The 18,490-nt window shown below is 40.5% G+C and overlaps 1 protein-coding gene and 1 long non-coding RNA gene across 3 annotated transcripts in view; one reads left to right on the top strand and one right to left on the bottom strand.

The window, feature by feature from the left end:
* The window catches only part of TMX4 (thioredoxin related transmembrane protein 4), a 61,667-nt gene that overhangs the window by 11,915 nt on the left and 31,262 nt on the right, over nucleotides 1-18,490 (bottom strand). For both annotated transcript variants that reach the window (XM_038396277.2, XM_038396276.2), the window contains exons 3-6: nucleotides 13,440-13,485; nucleotides 11,648-11,776; nucleotides 9,819-9,864; nucleotides 4,733-4,834 (exon numbers count right to left, since the gene is read on the bottom strand). In XM_038396277.2, the coding sequence (XP_038252205.1) occupies nucleotides 4,733-4,834; nucleotides 9,819-9,864; nucleotides 11,648-11,776; nucleotides 13,440-13,485 (323 nt within the window). The remainder of the gene's footprint in view (nucleotides 1-4,732; nucleotides 4,835-9,818; nucleotides 9,865-11,647; nucleotides 11,777-13,439; nucleotides 13,486-18,490) is intronic.
* On the top strand, nucleotides 4,752-4,993 carry LOC122459587. The gene is made up of 2 exons (XR_006280378.1): nucleotides 4,752-4,885; nucleotides 4,931-4,993. It is a non-coding gene; the product is annotated as an uncharacterized LOC122459587 (long non-coding RNA).

Raw genomic sequence — 18,490 nt, 5'->3', positions numbered from 1 at the left:
GGGGGGTTTATTTATTTGCAAGGCCTATGAAGTGTTTCTATCCACTGGATAATTATCCAAGTTATTTTTAGAATATATATATATATATATATATATATATATATATATATATATATAGAATATTTTCACCTCCTGCTATGGGTTTTTGTTTTGTTTGTTTGTTTTTTTAACAAGGCTTTGCTGTCGGAGTAAGTTGTGACTTAAACTGCAGACACCATCTTATCACTTCTCACAAAGTGCACCATGTAAGTGCTAAAATCAAAATTTATATATAAAGGGTAGAAAAAGAAAAACAAGAAAATGGTACTATATATTTCAAGAAACAGATCTTCCAGTCAGCACAAAATACAGTTTTTCTAGAAGTAATAACAAACAAATAATCCACCAGCTGAAACTTTTCACCTTCATCCATTTTTGGGTAATAAATGTATTCTGTTTCTTGCTAGCTGTGAATCTAATAAAAACATACATTTGATTCACATCCAGTTAGCAAGGGTACATTTAATACTTAGAAGAACATGCAGACATCTAAATGTCATAAAACTTTTAATGCAGGACATTCATCTTTGCACAGGTTACACACTGGTGCCCACAATGTGCTGTATATATCAAAGGATAGAGAAACACAGAATACATACACCGCTTCAATTCAATTACTGCTCTGTTTATAATCAAATTCTCAGGGCCCTTTATTCAATCCCAATCCCAGCAATCTGTGCTCAGGACCTAAGGAGAAGGCCCAAAAGGTGGCTTTAAACCATCTCTTAGGGGTCTAGTTCAGCCCCTGATGCTGCTTGGCAACCAGCACACAAAGCTTATTTTGCCAGTGGATCACTGGACTACAACACCACTACAGCCATGCCTCCTACGCCAGCCATACTCCCCATGTGAGGCTGTGAGGTGAGTGTATGATGCTAGCTACACCATCTTGGGGAGGACAGGTGAATACTCAGTTGTCCAGTTAAGGCAGCATTATATAGCCCCTTTCCAACGCTGAAGCAGTGCAAAGGCTTGTTGTATTACTTTAGATGGACTATATGAGCCAAAGGTGTAACATAACCCAGTCACTGTCTAACACTGAACAGTGTTAAACACAGTTCAGGTTTGGTATACAGAGACTGTGGTCTGCTTAGTACCATGTCAAACACACTATTAAAAATCTTTTTAACCTTTTATTAAAGATAAAGAAAAGAAGGAAAGGCAGTTAAAGCATTGGTCATATAAAGTATTAAGTAAGGCTTTCATTTTAACAACATCCCTCGCTTTCTTTCCCTTTATCAGGAGAGGGTTTTTAGAAGGGGAAAAAAACCCGTTTGACAGTCCCTTAGATGATACCAAAGTTGGTAAAGTAACTGTCTTTTTGGAGAAAAGCAAAGAAATTAGTTGAGACAGGGTGAAGCTGTTACTGATAAAATTCAATCACATTTCATCCTGGATGTTGTTTGGGATTCAGCTGGAGCCAGCAGAGGTGGCAATGTCATTTGGGTTCCTCTCTGGCCTAGTCTGGGCAGGACCTCTCTCAGGATCAGGATGATGAAGGCCTGGGGTCCACTTTTGTCCACTTTTGTCTTTTTATTCTTTTGTCCACTAATTAGGCCTTATAATCCAACACACCAATTTTGATTGATTAATTTCTGGTTTTACACTTTCTCATTTCCAGGCATGATCTTAACACAGTCCTTGAGTTATATCACTAGGCCTTTTTGTTTGGACTAATTCAGTCTGTCTCCCTTTTCCCACCAATATTTGTCATTATAGGTTATTGTGACATCTTAGGAACTTTCACAGAATTGTGAGTTCAGCTGTAAAAAGTAAGGAAAATGTGAATACCCAGTTAACACAAGAGGCTTCAGAATCTGGCCCTCAGCATACAGGTATGTTACCAATGTCGTACAAGTCTCTACTGTAAGTACTTTTTTCAGCAAATGTAGTTCTGAGACCATCTGGGGATTTCAGAATACTCTTGGGTGTCAGTTTTGCTCAGTGACAACAGATGGCAATGTCACGGATGCTTGATTTTGATTCACCAAGGAGGACTCAAACCAGGATGGAAAACATGGACGAAACAGTGGGAAATTAAGTTTAATATAAACTAAAATATCAAAACAGAGAAATTATGAACCACTGTTAAAAACAAACATTTTCACACACAATGAAATTACAGAAAGCCTCTTTCAATCTGGGTTCCTTCCTCCCCAAAAAGACCAAAAGACAAACCTTGAAATTTAATGAATTATAACTTCACAGAGTGAATCAAAGTGACCTTATGCTTTCAATATAACTAATCATTAGTCTAAGATTATTTTTCACTGTTTCTGGTTTTTTAGCTACAGTATGGTAGATATGGCACTTCAAGCACTACAATGCTACATATATCTCCATTCCACCTACTATACACAATCTTTTCCACAGTGGTTGTGCTTTCAGAAAAACTGAATCAGATGGATATGTAAAAGATCAAAATATTTACCTGTAAACATGGAAACTTTCAATATAATGGTGCATCTTGTGAAGTTATTTACTTCTACTTAATTTTAGTCAATTTAGAACCAATGAGCCCTGATCCCTGCCTAAGATAATTACTGAAGCCAAAAGAAGGCTCTGCTCTAGAATGGATAATTAAACCTGCAACAGGAATGGAAAAGAGGAAAGCATGTGTAAGGTTCTACAAGTGTTGCAAGATGGTCACACACAAGATCAGTGATTCCTTCTTAAAGTAGGGAAGAGGTGTGTGATTACACGACAACTTACAGAACAGAAGAGCTTGACTATTTAATAAACTGCTATTTATGAGATCAGTACATTTTGAAACAGTATTAGAAGAGCTAAAATAATTAAAAATGTCTATTACTTCTTTTCCAATCTTTTTTTGGTTTGTCAAATAACCAAGACAACTTTCGGATTACTCCCATAACTTCCTTTCTCAGAGTAGAGAACTGGGAAATAAACTAAACCTCTAAACAGGAAATGGTAAAGAGGAAAAAAAAACAGCTCTCAAATTGTGAACAATCTATCCTAATAATCCTTATTAGATCTGTTCTAATTCAGTATTGCTGCACCTTCTGTCACTTAGCTTTTGAGAAAGCCAAACAATACAGCAACATTTAAACCAGTAAGCGATCATATGTGCAGACTAGTTTAAAAATGTAATACATTCTAAAATTATATAATTGGAATTGGCAAGACAAGAGGAGCATAAAGAGACGTCTTGAGAGAAAATCAGTGGTAAACAAAGAAGCACCATCATGAAGAGCCTTGGATACGAGGAAGAGAAGTTCAAATGAGATGGGAGCACCGTGAAGGAACTCAAACACAGGACCAAGATCAGAACTACGGGCAAGGAAGAGTGTTGCGTGAACTGGAACTATGGAGAATGGAATGGAAAAAGTTGCAACAGTTTAAGCAAGAGATGACGTGGGCATGGACAAGAGTTTTAGCAATATGGATGCAGAGGAAGGAGTGGATTTTGAAGATTATGTATAAGTAACTGATTTGGCAAAACCCTAGGGGTGAGAAGGACAGAGAAAAGTCAAAGATTGCAAGTTTGAGAGGCTAAGGAAAAGAGGCTGACAAAATATAAGAGGAAGACTAGAGTTCAAAAAAAATAAATTACTAATCTGTTTACATTTTAAAACAAGGTATCTGAAGACTGGCGTCCTTGTTTAACTAGTATAACCCACTTTCTGTTCCTCCCGCTACTGCTGTTGCCTGTGGTCACATAAAGCCTCCACTCAACCTCTCCTTATTCAGGCAAATCTTCCACTGAGCGTTGTCTGAGTAATGAGTGCTCAGCAGGGCTCGAAGGGTATGGCTACATTGCACACACACAAAAAAGCTGCAGCAGTTCGTATCAGAGCCCAGGTCTACAGACTCAGGTTCACAAGGCTCACACTATGGTGCTAACAACAGCTGTATAGATATTCCTGATCCAGCTGGAATTTGGGCTCTGTTACCCAGAGTGGGAATGTGCCCCAAGAAAGCTTTGCTTACAGTAGTTTTCTCATGTTAGTGATGCCATCAGCAGGGTAAATGAATTCAGGACATTGCAGCTAGAGGAACTAATTTTAAAGATTTTTCGTTTAAAAGGTAAATATATTTCTAAGTGGTAAACTTTTTCATGAATGCGACCAATTTAAGGAATAGGAGCTGATTCAGGGGCTGGTGGCAGGGTGCCTCTTATTCCTCCCATACAGAACGTTTGGATGCAGGGGGTGAGGTGAGTTTGCAGAGTATCCCACAAAACAGCTGCTACCAACACCACAGAGGTAAGGAATGCTCACAGAATGCTATTTAGTATCAAGATCTTATTGTGACAGTACATGCAGCCATTAATGGGACATGTTTTCTTCTCTACAACCCTATGAAGACAGTTTAGAGCCATTATACATAGTATCAGGTTTCAGAGTAGCAGCCGTGTTAGTCTGTATTCACAAAAAGAAAAGGAGTACTTGTGGCACCTTAGAGACTAACAAATTTATTTGAGCATAAGCTTTCGTGAGCTACACCGCACTTCATCTAATGCATTCAGTGGAATACTATGTACACATTGAAACAAACATTTAATTTTAAGTATTACAAAAGAGCCCCCTTGTAGCCCTTCATTAAAAATAAAATACCCTTGCTGTTTCTTTTTCAGCAATTACTGTAAAGCAAGATCTCTAGATAATTTTTAAAGCAATGAGTTCACATTTGGTTGTAAAGAGGAAAATTAAAATGTAATATGCTTTCTTACCAAACCCAGGATCAGGCCAATCAACAGGGTGGCTAAAATGAAGATTGCATAAGAACCCCAGACATGAATTCCAAGAGTCCCTGTGAAGTAGCTGTGAATTTGCTGCAAATGGGAAAAAAAACAGATTTAATATGCTCGTATTACACATATTTAGTACTCTTGGCTGTAAGAAAAGAAGGCCAATTATTTATTCTGAAGCTACCCATTCTGTAAACTGTTCTTAAGTTAATTCCCAATTGAGACTTTTCATTCAACAGCCACTATTTATATTAAAAGAATCATCCCCCTTTGCCCTCACGCTTTTCCACACTATACTTAAGCTTACTGATACTGCAATTCTTATAAGACATATGATAGTGATAAAATCAAACCATTTGTTTTCCTTATTTAATAATTCTACATGTAAAAGCTGTTTCAGGAAGGAAACTAAAATTTTTCCTTCCTGTAATACTTGCAGTGACTAGTGCTACAATATCAAATCTTCCTGATTTGAAATTTCATATTGGCTCCATCACTAATTTACAATGCAATTTCCACACTCCACTTGTCATACTAGAAGGGACAGAGACAGGGCCTACATTTGTAAGAGGGCATATGTGCAAAATATGAACCCAAGTTGTGAATGCACTTTTAAGGGTAAACCTAATCCTTTATATTAAAGAAAGGAAAGCCATGTCATAAGGAAATAATTACATATAGTGATCTTCACATTACTGACTTGAATCTTTTTCACGCTCTTCCCTAGGTCTTGTAGCACACAGTCCTGTGACATCTACTTTTGCTCAGAAACCAGGTAGCAAGAGGACAATATTAATAAATTTAAGGCTTCAGATTATCTTAACGATCTGATCCCTGTGCTCAGCACTATCATGCAGATCCATTAGTGTTAGCAATGTTAGGGGTCCTAGTAAAACAAATAAAACTTCATTATGTAATCTGCGCAAAGTCATGCAGCAATTAGCATCACAAGGATGTTTACAATTCAGGGAACTTCTACCCCAGTTTCTAATCAACTTAAGAACTACCATAGGGCTTCAGACCCATAATCATTGCCCTGTCTCAAACACTGGCTGGAAGGTACAAGAAACCCTAGAGTATACAGATGTAGGATAATCTACTGCCCTCAAGAGAAAGTCTCCTCCTAATCCCTTATAGTTTAGATTGGCTTTAATGCATGAAATAAAAGGTTTTATATTCCTTATGAACCCTCTCTTTTTTAAAAAATATTCCGTAAATTCTGGATATTCTTGTTATCCATCCAAGTGTCCAATGCCACTTGCACAATGCACTGATGCACAACAGTGTGCAAGTCATTTAACCACTGAATCTTAAAAGTGCCCTCCTGTAAAATGGCATAGAAAAGATTTGCACCAACTAGGAACAGAACGGGAAGGAGCAATATGCTATGCCATTCACTATTCCATCCAAGGAAACAACTAAAGAGTAGCTCAACCTACCTGTGTGAAATTCAGCTTCTCAGCTTCCCATCCCTTCAATTCAATCTTTTAATTAGCTGCAAAGCCCACTTTTCTGCCTCCCTTCTTTAGGGGTTGCAAGTTACCCTGGAATATGTGGCCTCTCCTTCATAGGAAGCTGAAGCCCATTGCTTGTGTTCTAGTGACACATTTATGAGCAGCTCTGTACTTCATTACAACTGTATGCTTGATAGAGCATTCTGATCAACCTAGTTTTTGCCTGATTAATAGAAAGCAAGTACCATGGGACTTAGGGAAATCAAGGATTCTGTTATCTTGAACCTTTTAGAAAAAAAACCTGGTTTGTTCACAATACTATGTGCATTAGGCTCACAGGGAGGAAAGACTCGTGTTTCTCAATGCTGGATGTAAGTGTGTATGTGTATTTGTGGACTGGTTTCTTCCATCCCATCTTCTAAAGGGTGCTCTTTAAGCAATATTCCCATCTGCCATCACCTGCCTTCCCACCCAGGCACAGGATTTAAGAATTTGCCACCTCCTTACTCACCTTCCAAATTGGTGGGGAGGTAGAGACTGGCAGGGGCTCAGAATTTCTTCTAGTAGCTCTATTGGGGAAGAGACTCTGGGAAGCATGCGGTTGTGTGAAGATTCCACCCCACTGTCCTTTCTGGTGAAAGTTATTTAGGTAGATGCCAGTGGACAGAAGCAAGAACTAAAGATGGGCACTCTGGCAATCAGTGGCTGATCAGAAAGGGGAGTAAAGAACATAGCTGAGGTATGGGGATCGCTGTGGGAAGGACCTGGATGATCTGTGCAGTTTTCTATTATTTATTTTTCAAGACTACATTCAAACAAGCCTCAAAATTTAATTTAAAAAAACACTGTCTACCCCATTTCTTCATTTGCATTTATCCAAAGGACATAAAAGGGACTCTGGACTCCTTGCCATTATTCAGTATTACAAAAGTTATCACCCATATCCTAAACAACTTCATCAATTTCCAAATAAACCCAGTCTTCAAAACTTCAAATCCAGCACAAAATTCCCACAATGCCTTAAATCCTACTCCTACACATCTAATCCATACATAATTCTCCTCCTCAAAGGCTCAAACAGATGGACATGCCTTGAACATCAACAAATTCAGGCTATTTCAGAATGACCCAGGACATAGGTGAGAGGATGAAATCCAAAGCTGAGGGGCCCTCATCATGGAGGACACCTTGGTACAGCTCCATCTGTTACATCAAGGAGACTATAGTTTGAACATCCCCAATAATGGCAGCTGTGACAGTATTGGCAGTTGTGAAGCAGACAAGCCACAGACCATTTAGAGCTTCCTAGGTCAAAACACACTTTAATCTCCACCCAGAAGCCAAACAGCAACTATTGCAGATTACAAAGTAGAGATGTCATGTGACCGCATAAGACCTTTCACTCCAGCAGGCAGCTGCCTTCTTCAGGGTTGCAGCTTCTGAATAGCCTTAAAACATAGCCTCATACTACACTATCCTAGATTCAAAAGATGTTTTAACGTTTAAAATTTCATAAGACCAGATTCTCCAACTTTTATACTGAACCTTCATCAGGTAATTTGGCCTATAGTGAATAACTAAAATGAGCCATCCAGTTACTAAAAGTACTTAAAGGCACTCCTCTGAACTGAGGACAACTGAGGACACATTCAAAGTTTCTAAACTAAATCTTTTCAGAGGAGATATTCCAAAAATAAATGTTAAGACTTCTCCAGAAATGAAGAATCTCATTATTCAAATCTGTACCTATAAGAAGTCAGATTTAAATAACGTGATCTTAAGAAAAACATTTATCTGGCTAGACACCAATCATGAGAAATTCTAGGTGGAAGACTTTTTTTTTAAAATGACCCTAGAACAGGGTCTAAAGATGGAACAGTCTAAAATAGGTATATACTAGAAAACTATTTCTAACATTAACAGTGTCACTAATATAATTCCAAATTCATTTCTATTTTCTTTTTCAAGGTTTTTTTTACTTGTATAAATAAGAATGTCAGAACACAAGAATGGCCCTACTGGGTCAGACAAAAGGTCCGTCTAGTCCAGTATCCTGTCCTTCAACAGCGGCCAGTGCCCCAGAGGGAACGAACAGAACAGGTAATCATCACGTGATCAATCCCCAGTCGCTCATTCCCAGCTTCTGGCAAACAGAGGCTAGGGACACCATTCCTGACCATCCTTGCTAATAGCCATTGATGGACCTGTCCTCCATGAATTTATCTTGTTCTTTTTTGAACCCTGTTATGGTCTTGGCCTTCATAACATCCTCTGGCAAGGAGTTCCACAGGTTGCCTGTGCATTGTGTGAAGAAATACTCCCTTTTGTTTGTTTTAAACCTGTTGCTTATTAATTTCATTTGGTGAACCCTAGTTCTTGTGTTATGATTTGTTTATTCCTTAGATTTGTTTATACTGAACACACAGCTCCTAGTCTGTCAAGCATTCTGAGGGGGGCTGCTTTTTCTTTATTGGATTCCAACCCTTATTAATATTTCAGCAGTACATTCTATAAATCTACCTCATATGACCGTTCAAGGCAATGAACTGAGGGACAAAGCAGCAAAAGGCCACTATATCCACAACAGGTCAAATAGTAGAAATACACAGCAGCTGAAGGATTAAGGGGATGTCCTGCTCAAAATGTGTGATATCCTTGCAAAAGCCAGTACAATTCTGGAATGTTTAAATGCTTATTCTGACAAATAAAAGGGAATTATTCTAGCAACATAAAAATTACTGAGGATACATTTAGAATGTTGCGCTTACTTCTGACCACCTTATTTTAAAAAGAGCATTACAGAAATGGAGAAAACATAGTATGGGGCAGCCAGAGAGTTTGAAATGGGTTAGTAGTTAGCTGGAACAAGTCTAAATGGTTCTAAAAAAGGCTACAAGTTACAACAGAAAAGAGGAGAAGAAATTCTAAATTTGAACTTGGGTCTTCTCTCATAGTTATATGGAAGTGATACTTCCAGCTTTGCATGTTTAGAGAAAGTTATGACACTAAAACAATCTCATGTATAAAGCAATTCTTTCTGGCTGTGGTGCAGAGGGCCAACACAAGATCTTCCAAAGACAAAGCAGTCTCTCAGACTTTAAGGTTAGAAGGGACTATCATGATCATCTAAGTCTGATCTCCTGAACACTGCAGGCCACAGAACCTCACCTATCCACCCCTAAAATATAAATATTAAGAAGAGAATCATCTAGAGAATATGATGGCATCCTACCTCCACTGTGAATGCAAAATATATTCTGCAATATGGTAGTAATCAGACTATAACAACTCCAAGTACCACTACAGAATTAATTTTAGGCTGGCTCATTTTATTAGGGCTGCTAACCAATATTAAGATAACACTGAACAGAGAGTACCCTTTGGCATTGATCATAATCTTATCTATATCCTTAAAGTGTCATTTTTGCAAACAATTCATTAGCCAAGCACAATTTCTGCCTTCAGTTACAAGGACACAGGACACATCAAGGGCATAGCCAGCCACAATAAGAAAAACGTAAGTTACATATAAGGCTGTCAAATATCTGTTTAAACATTGTTTGACACTTTTTCCTCAGATCTTAGACACTGTAATAGCGAATAGTGTTACTTACCCTGATACATCCAGAGAGATGAAAAAGACCTGCCATTCCATGCATCCTAAGAAAGAAAGGGGATTAAGAGTTTGATGCATGACATACTGTACAAATTGAATGAAAACTGATGGAAGAGATGGATGTAAAATTTCCAACATCCATCACATCCAGCCGTTCACATCTTCAAAGAGAAACTTATATTGCACATTAGTGAACGTAGGGTGAAAGTCATTCCGCCTGCACTTAGCCTGAATTAAGCCAAGTTGTGTAGAGGACACTAAGTAAAGGCTTGGGAGAAGAAATTCAGACAGACACAGCTGTCCAGCCACTACTTCATTCAATAGGCCAGAAGAGCCACTACCTGCCTTTTTGTAACCCCCCATGCAGGGCACAGTCATGGATCCTGTGGTTCTTCACCAGCCCAGCCTCAAACATATACTGGAGTAGGAGAGGCTCCTTATACTTGTAGAATTCCAATAGCATTCCCAGCACAAAAACGCTGGGGCTCTCTACACCTCATGTGAATTTCACTCATGATGACTAAAGGACTCTCTTATGCTAAGGTAAAAAAGGAGTCCAACACAAATCTCTGATTCATTGTTTCATCACCATCTCTAACGGGAAAAGTATGGTTTTCACTTAAAGCAAACCCTATGTAAATGCAGCAGGTTACAGGAAAATACCTTATTCTAACACTACGCTTTAACTCTGACCATTCAGCAACAAAGAAAGGAAAACTGCACTTTGATGTACATGCTAGTCACTTAACTACAGGGATTTTTAGTGAGTCAAAATGGCCCATGTGACCAGAAGTCATTATATGGCAGACCTGCACAACAAAGCTGTTTCATTCCAGTACTCAGTGGACATAAAAACTGCCATTCCTGTTAATAATAATGCTGAGCAGTTATGCTTTTCACCTTCAAAGAACTCTCTGTATTTAAAACATATAAACCTTAAAGATGTCAAGGACTGAATAGGCATGGAAAATAAACCGCTCACACACCAAAGGGTCAGGGCTGAGGCACCACAGCAGGGTAGCTTGCAGAAGCTTAGATTGCTAATACCTATGCTATGCTTGTCCAGTGAACAAGGACTTCAGTCTTTAATGCTATCAGTCTAGCACAGAGGTGGGCAAACTACGGCCCACAGGCAACATCTGGCCCGCAGGACCGTCCTGCCCGGCCCCTGAGCTCCTGGCCCAGGAGGCTAGCCCCCGGCCCCTCCCCCGCTGTTCCCCCTCCTTGGCCGCCACACAGGCAGTGGGGCTGTGAGCTCCTGCAACTCCGAGCAACATGGTAAGGGGGCGGCGGTGCACGCGTGGCGGTGAGGGGGTCAGGTAGGGGATCCTGGGGGGCAGTGACGGGACAGGGAGGGGTTGGATGGGGCGGAGGTTCTGGGGTGGTCAAGGGTCGGGGAACAGGGTGGGTTGGATAGGGCGTGGGAGTCCCGGGGGGCCTGTCAGGGGTGTGGACTGGTCAGGGCAGTCAGGGGACAGAGAGCAGGGGGGGTTGGATAGGGCATGGAAGTCCCAGGGTGCGGGGGGTGGTTTGGGGTGGGGGTCCCAGAAGGGGGCAGTCAGGGGACAAGGAGCGGGGGGGGGGCACATTGGATGGGTTGGGGGTTCTGAGGGCAACAGTCAGGGGACAGGAATTGGGAAGGGAGCAAATAGGGGGCAGGGACCAGGCTGTCTGGGGGGGCACAGCCTTCCTTACCCAGCCCTTCATACAGTTTTTCACCCGGGTGTGGCCCTCAGGCCAAAAAAAGTTGGCCCACCCTGGGATAGCACCGTTTATTAGCAACATCAAAAGCCAGTTATTTTTAAGGTAAAATTATACGGCAGTTACATTAGAGAAGAGGGAGATTTCCACCCAGCTACAGGCTCTACAGCTTCCCATTTTCTCTCGAGGACATAGCCTTGAAGGTCCTCTGACGTCCTTGATCCACGGTATCTGCGAAACACTCCATCCTTCGCACTGAGGAGCACAGACACATGGTGATTACAATGATGCCCCTTATTAGAAGAAACTGCCTCCTACAGCCAAAGTGAATTACCCATCATCAGAGGCGTTGGTGCCACTTACGAAGCTTGAACTGCACTCCAACAAAGAGACTTTTGACGGTAAATTAAGGTTCCAAAAAAATTATGAATACTTCACTTTATGAACTCTTGCAAACTGAACAATCCCAAGGGATTGAACATATTTTTAAAAGAAATATACCCTCATATACGCACCATTAAGGCAGCGATTTTCTGAGAAACCTAAAAAAGTTGGGATTCCAACTCTCATTCAAATTCAATAGAATTCAGGCACCTGACTTGCTCAGGATCCTTTGAAATAGCCTTTAGTGTTTTTGGTTTTTTTGTTAAATTAGTTTATCGTAATAGACCTAACTGTGTGACATATTATTTATGTGCATTTATCTGAAGGATTCTTACAACATAATGGAGCGGAAGGTGAGGGGGTGTACACCTTACAATTTGTCCCCTGAATGTTTTAAATTATGTTATGCATAAACAAGGCATTTACAGACACTATTTTTCTTGGAAACAACCTCAGGTGAGGAATTTACCTGTGTTATCACAGACAAAAATTTTAGCCCAAAGCTTGAATTAAATTTCAGACAATTAGTGTGTTCTCTTTGTCCATTCATACCTCCATTCTGCTTTCAATTATACCAGTTTAAGACCAGTTACAAGCAGAATTTGGAATACACACACACACACACACACACACACAAGTATATGCACACATTACATAAGAGTTATTTTTAAGGTCCATACATTTAAAAACAATCTAGTAATAAAAAATCCAGTACACTCTCTCTCTCTCTATATATATATGCGCAGTGCAAGCAAGTTACTGTTGAGATGAAAACCCAGATTTCAGTTTCCTGATATGTTTAAATTTGCAACCTTAATGTTATATTAACATTCCTATTCTTCTTGCTCAAATAATTCCCTTCGGACTTCATGATTACATAATTTTTCCAAGAAAATTCTCACTTTGAGAAGATATGGTCATAATAAATCTCGACTCAAAATGAAAATTCCTAGGAAAACCACAAGCAAGAAAGAACAGAGGAAAATCTTTGTGCAAATTTAAACTATAGCATTGGTTGGTAATAATGCAATTAAAATGGTCTTTTGATTAAGAAATAGCTGATTTAATTTATATTAATCTGAATTACAAATGTATAGCAAGGCTATTTTGTCTTGGAACAAAAAACTGTTTTCAAAAGATATTTTGAGCTCTAAAATTTATTTCTTCAATTTAAAAAAAACCCTATACTTAGCTATCCGGGGTTCTGGGTGCTTATCCCATAAATTAAAACACAAAACAGATAGACATAGGGCTACTTATAACTATAATCACTCATTCCACACCCTCCAACAGCCTTAGCAGAGAAGGAAAATAAACTGCAAGTCTTGTTCTTAGCCACTGCAACAGCTAATGCTCTGGGGAAGCTGAGGAGAATTATGTTACATAACATATGCCAGAATTATGTTCAACAGGTGGTGGCTATCAATAACAGTATGTAAGGAATCATTTTAATTTGCATCTGTTCACAGGCTCGGCATGATGCTTCATCTGTATGGAAACTGACAGCTTTGATTCCTGTATGATACAGACTTACTGGTAAATAGTAGGAAGTGTGGTAACAAAAAAACGGCCACTCAAACCTGGAAGAGAGAAAAAAAAAAAAAATACAAAATCACATTTGTTCAGTTCAGCTTCTGAAAAATAAATTTGTTTTTATTTTCTAAAGATACCTATAAACATTTGTCTTTTCAGAACAAAATGTGAACATGAATGGGGTTATCACATCTCTAATAAAATGTTTTGTTGTTTTGTTCTAGAGAATACTGCAGTAAATCCACGAGAACACTATTCAATATAAAATATTGTCTAGCATAAAGGCAAAAAACTTAAGAAAAACTGTTACTTACCTTATGGTAACTGATTCGTTGAGAAGTTTTGTCTGTTTGGATCCCACTCTAGGTGTGGGCATGTAAGATCAGAATCTTTGAAAAGCAGCATCTGTTGAGCTGTGCCTGCGACATTCATGTGCTGGCCCCCGCCCAAGGGCATAAAGTGCAGAGCGGTTGCAACTGTCCCTCAGTTCACTTGAAGAAAAGGAGTACTTGTGGCACCTTAGAGACTAACAAATTTATTTGAGCATAAGCTTTCGTGAGCTACAGCTCACTTCATCGGAATGCATCCGATGAAGTGATCTGTAGCTCACGAAAGCTTATGCTCAAATAAATGTGTTAGTCTCTAAGGTGCCACAAGTACTCCTTTTCTTTTTGCGAATATAGACTAACACGGCTGCTACTCTGAAACCTGTCAGTTCACTTGCTAATTCAGAATCAGTTAAAGAACACTCCAAAAAAAAGCAGAGAGGGGGTAGGTGGGGGGGATCCGGCTGATGAAACCTATCAAGGTTACTAGTTACTAGAAGTTAAGTAAATGGAGGTTACTTACCTATAACAGGAGATTCTTAAGAGATGTGTAGTTCCTATCTGTACCCAATACACACCATGAGCCTGAGTCCGGCTTTTTTTGCCAGTAATGTCTGTTGGCCCACGCACATGCTGTAGCTCTCTCTGTGCTCCAAACTGGTGATCTGGGCAGACGCCTCTCCAGTTTCCCCTTCTTATTGCAGTCCAAATAAAATGCAGCACAGGGGATGAAAGGCAGGTAATTGAATACATTTAGGGACTACAAATCTCAAAGAACCTTTCGTTACAGGTAAGTAATCTCCATTTCTTCGAGTGAAGGTCTCTGTGTATTCCATATATGGCAGATTATCAAACAGTAGTCAGACGGGGGAGGGTGTGTGGACGCAGAAGTAACAGCTGTCCCCACAGCTGCATCCACAGATGACTGGACCAGAGAGTAATGTCTCATGAAGGTATACAAAGAGCTCCAAGTAGCTACCCTACATATCTCTAGGAGGGGTACGCCTCTCAGAGATGCAGCCGAAGTAGCTTGCGCTCCAGTGGAATGAGCCCTCACCCACTCCGAAGGAGGAACACAAGCTAGTTGATAACAAAGCAATGCATTCCAAGATCCATTTTGAAAGTCTATGGGCCGATATAGCTTGATTACTCAGCTATGGAAATAAATACTTTAGGCATCTTTCTAACATCCTTTGTTCTTTGCAGATAAAAGGCCAAAGCCCTTTTATCCAGAGAATGCAGCCCTCTCTCCTCATATGAGGCATGTGGTGTAGGAAAGGGGGGGAAAAAAAAAAAAAACAATAAGGGGATGAAAGGGGACTCGTATGAAACTTGGAAACTATTTTAGGTATGCATCTGGGGTGGGGTCACGAGACCTTTTCGTTACATTCTCCATGAGATGTTTGCTGAGTCTCAGTTCCCAACCCTAATGAGGGAGAAGGGCAGATGTTGCGCCTGGCAGAAACATTAGCCTCACCCAAGCAAGAGGCAGCACTGATGTTCATCGCTTACCAAAAAGGAGGGAGACCATAAAACACAGGTTTTGAACTCTGGGACCCTGGGCATAATCCCAGACATCTTGGGGAGAAAAAGCCCCCGGACGGGGAAGAAATGAGGGGAGCTATCAAATTATACTATGCTGGACTATACTATAAAGATTACTAAAGCTACTAAAATTACTAAAGAACTAACTATATGCAGTATCTTCCAGCTATGACACAGGAAAAAAGGTGCTGAGGACACCGAAGATTCCAACTCAGACCTCGCGGCGGTAAGAAGGAACTGGACAGGTGTCAGTTTTATGCCCTCGGTTCGGAGCACAAGGAGAGCTACAGTGCACGTGCGTACCAATGGACACTGCTTGCAAAGAAAATTCTGGACTTAGGCACATGGCACACACGTGTATCCCACATGTGGAATATGCATACGAACCATCACTCGAAGAAGAATCATTTGTTCTTAATATGCATCCATGGGGATCCCTCTCTCCAGGTGACTGATGAGCAATGCCCTTATGGAAGGTGGGATTGCGCAATCCAAATTGCCAATAATAAAGGTGATTTTAACAATGTCCTACCAAATCTGGCACCTGATCTTGCAGCCAAGTCAAGGACATTGGGTAATCCCCTTACTTATGTTTAAGCACTAAGTGGCTATCTTGCAGATCTGTGATATGGAGAGTTGGAAAATGAAGAAGGGGCTCAGCAGGTACTTGTTGAAGGTGGAAGGGTAAGGAAGAAGAGAAGAGAGGCTAGTCCTATAGGAAAAGCGGAAGAGTCAAGGGAGACTATACCAAATATGAGCCCCAGGAGGATACAGGATGGGTTGAAGAGGATTGTAAGGGAAAATAGGAATGGAAAGAACTTGCAGCCACAGGGAACAGGGGAGAGACTGGAGAATAGCACCGTCACCAGGAAAAGGCAGGTCTATGTGATAGGGGACTCTTTATTGAGAAGAATAGACAGGCCTGTAACTAGAGCTGATCCAGAGAATAGAAGGGTGTGCTGTCTTCCAGGTGCTAAGATACGGGATGTAGACCTGAGGTTGAAAAGGATCCTAAAGGGAGCGGGAAAGAATCCCCTAATTATGCTTCATGTGGGAACAAATGATACGGCTAGATTCTCGCTGGAAAGTATTAAGGGAGATTATGCTAGGCTGGGAAAGACGCTTAAGGAAATTGAGGCTCAGGTGATCTTTAGTGGGATCCTGCCTGTTCCTAGAGAAGGGCAACAAAGGTGTGACAAGATTTGACTGTCAACAGATGGCTTAGGCAGTGGTGCTATAAGGAGGGCTTTGGGATGTATGGCCACTGGGAGGCATTCATGGACAGAGGACAGTTCTCTTGGGATGGACTTCATCTGAGTAGGGAAGGAAATAGACTTCTAGGATGGAGGCTGGCACAACTGATAAAGAGAGCTTTAAACTAGGAATTAGGGGGAGATGGTTGGGAGATGTCCAGGTAATCTCCACGCCAGATTTTAGCATTGAGAGGGAAGAAGACGAAGTAAGAAAGGATACAGCCGTGGGTAGGAGAATGTATATAAGGAGCAAGGGCGGTGTGAATACTAGTCTAATAGGTTATACCGGCTGTAGAATGACTGTGCCTAATAGGGTACAAAATAGAAAAGGAGTACTTGTGGCACCTTAGATACTAACAAATTTATTAGAGCATAAGCTTTCGTGAGCTACAGCTCACTTCATCGGACTCGATCCAGTCCAGTCCAGCAGACTGGGATTTAGAAGTGACTAGTCCCATATTGGAAATTTATGTCCATTCTTCATTTCTGAGGCTCCTCTCTTCAACTGCTGAAAAACATACTGAGTGTTCCTGGCTTTCTTGTTTTGGCTGAAAAGATCAGCAAACCAAGCAGCAGCCTAGTGTGTGGCTCTTGCCAAGACAAAAAAAGGCAGTGGTTTTGACAGTCTGTGAGGGCAAGAGTTTTGTCACAAGAGGAACACAGGTTTGAAGCCCTAACACTTCACATTTGCTATTTTAGGATTATGATATCAGCACAAAGTACCATGGAGAAATTAATTTTTTTTTTAAAGGAGGAATTTTGTTTGGAAATTAACCCTAACTAGGTGAAGACAGGGATTGTTTAGTCTGCAGAAGAGAAGAATGAGGGGGGATTTGATAGCTGCTTTCAACTACCTGAAAGGGGGTTTCAAAGAGGATGGCTCTAGACTGTTCTCAATGGTAGCAGATGACAGAACGAGGAGTAATGGTCTCAAGTTGCAATGGGGGAGGTTTAGATTGGATATTAGGAAAAACTTTTTCACTAAGAGGGTGGTGAAACACTGGAATGCGTTACCTAGGGAGGTGGTAGAATCTCCTTCCTTAGAGGTTTTTAAGGTCAGGCTTGACAAAGCCCTGGCTAGGATGATTTAACTGGGACTTGGTCCTGCTTTGAGCAGGGGGTTGGACTAGATGACCTTCTGGGGTCCCTTCCAACCCTGATATTCTATGATTCTATGATTCTATGATTGCAAGAGAAAGGAAAACTTCTGCTATGTATAGTGGACAGACACCACTTCTTCAGTCTCACTGCCACGGCCGTAAGAGGGAACCAAAGGACTTGTGGCCACTCTGCCCTTTATGCCCTGAAGTGGAGGAGTGTAAGTACATGCATAGCACAGACAAAGCCCAACAGAGACGTCTACTCATTCAAAGATTCAGATCTTGTGAACATCAGGGACAGGTGCTTCTAGCGTGGGATCCACATGGATAAATACTTTAAGAAGAAAGTACTGATTCTGCTATCTCTAAACTTCACTATCATTCATTTACGTATGTATATATTCATTAATTCAGGCATGCGACTTCACACAGATCTATAAAATTTTGCTAGAAGGCAGCCTGGCAGGAAGCCAGGAACAGTAGCAAGGGGCCCTAAATGCCAGTCAAAAGGACAGGGTCTTGTGTGTAAACACCAACTCATTTGTATATACCCCAGGCTTAAGGATCAAGCCTCTGTATCCTCACAACTCCCTGATCTCAGCAAAGAAGGTATTTGGAGAGGCATTTTGCTTGGTTTATTCTTAGCCAGCACTTTGGATTTTAAAAACATGGATTTTTTTTTTTTTTAAGGACTTGTTAAATGATGCTTAAAATGAGGATTCTATGACTCTTGCATTACCCTAGACCAAATCTGAGTTAAAAATGAGATGCTAAATGGATCAATCAGAAGTGAACATTTAAATACCCAAAAAGCCCTTCAAAATTATT

This window comes from Dermochelys coriacea, chromosome 3 (genome assembly GCF_009764565.3).
Source record: "Dermochelys coriacea isolate rDerCor1 chromosome 3, rDerCor1.pri.v4, whole genome shotgun sequence".
NCBI classification, from domain to species: Eukaryota; Metazoa; Chordata; order Testudines; family Dermochelyidae; genus Dermochelys; species Dermochelys coriacea.
The sequence above is the reverse complement of the archived record's forward strand: the minus strand, read 5'-3'. Positions and strand labels throughout refer to the sequence as shown.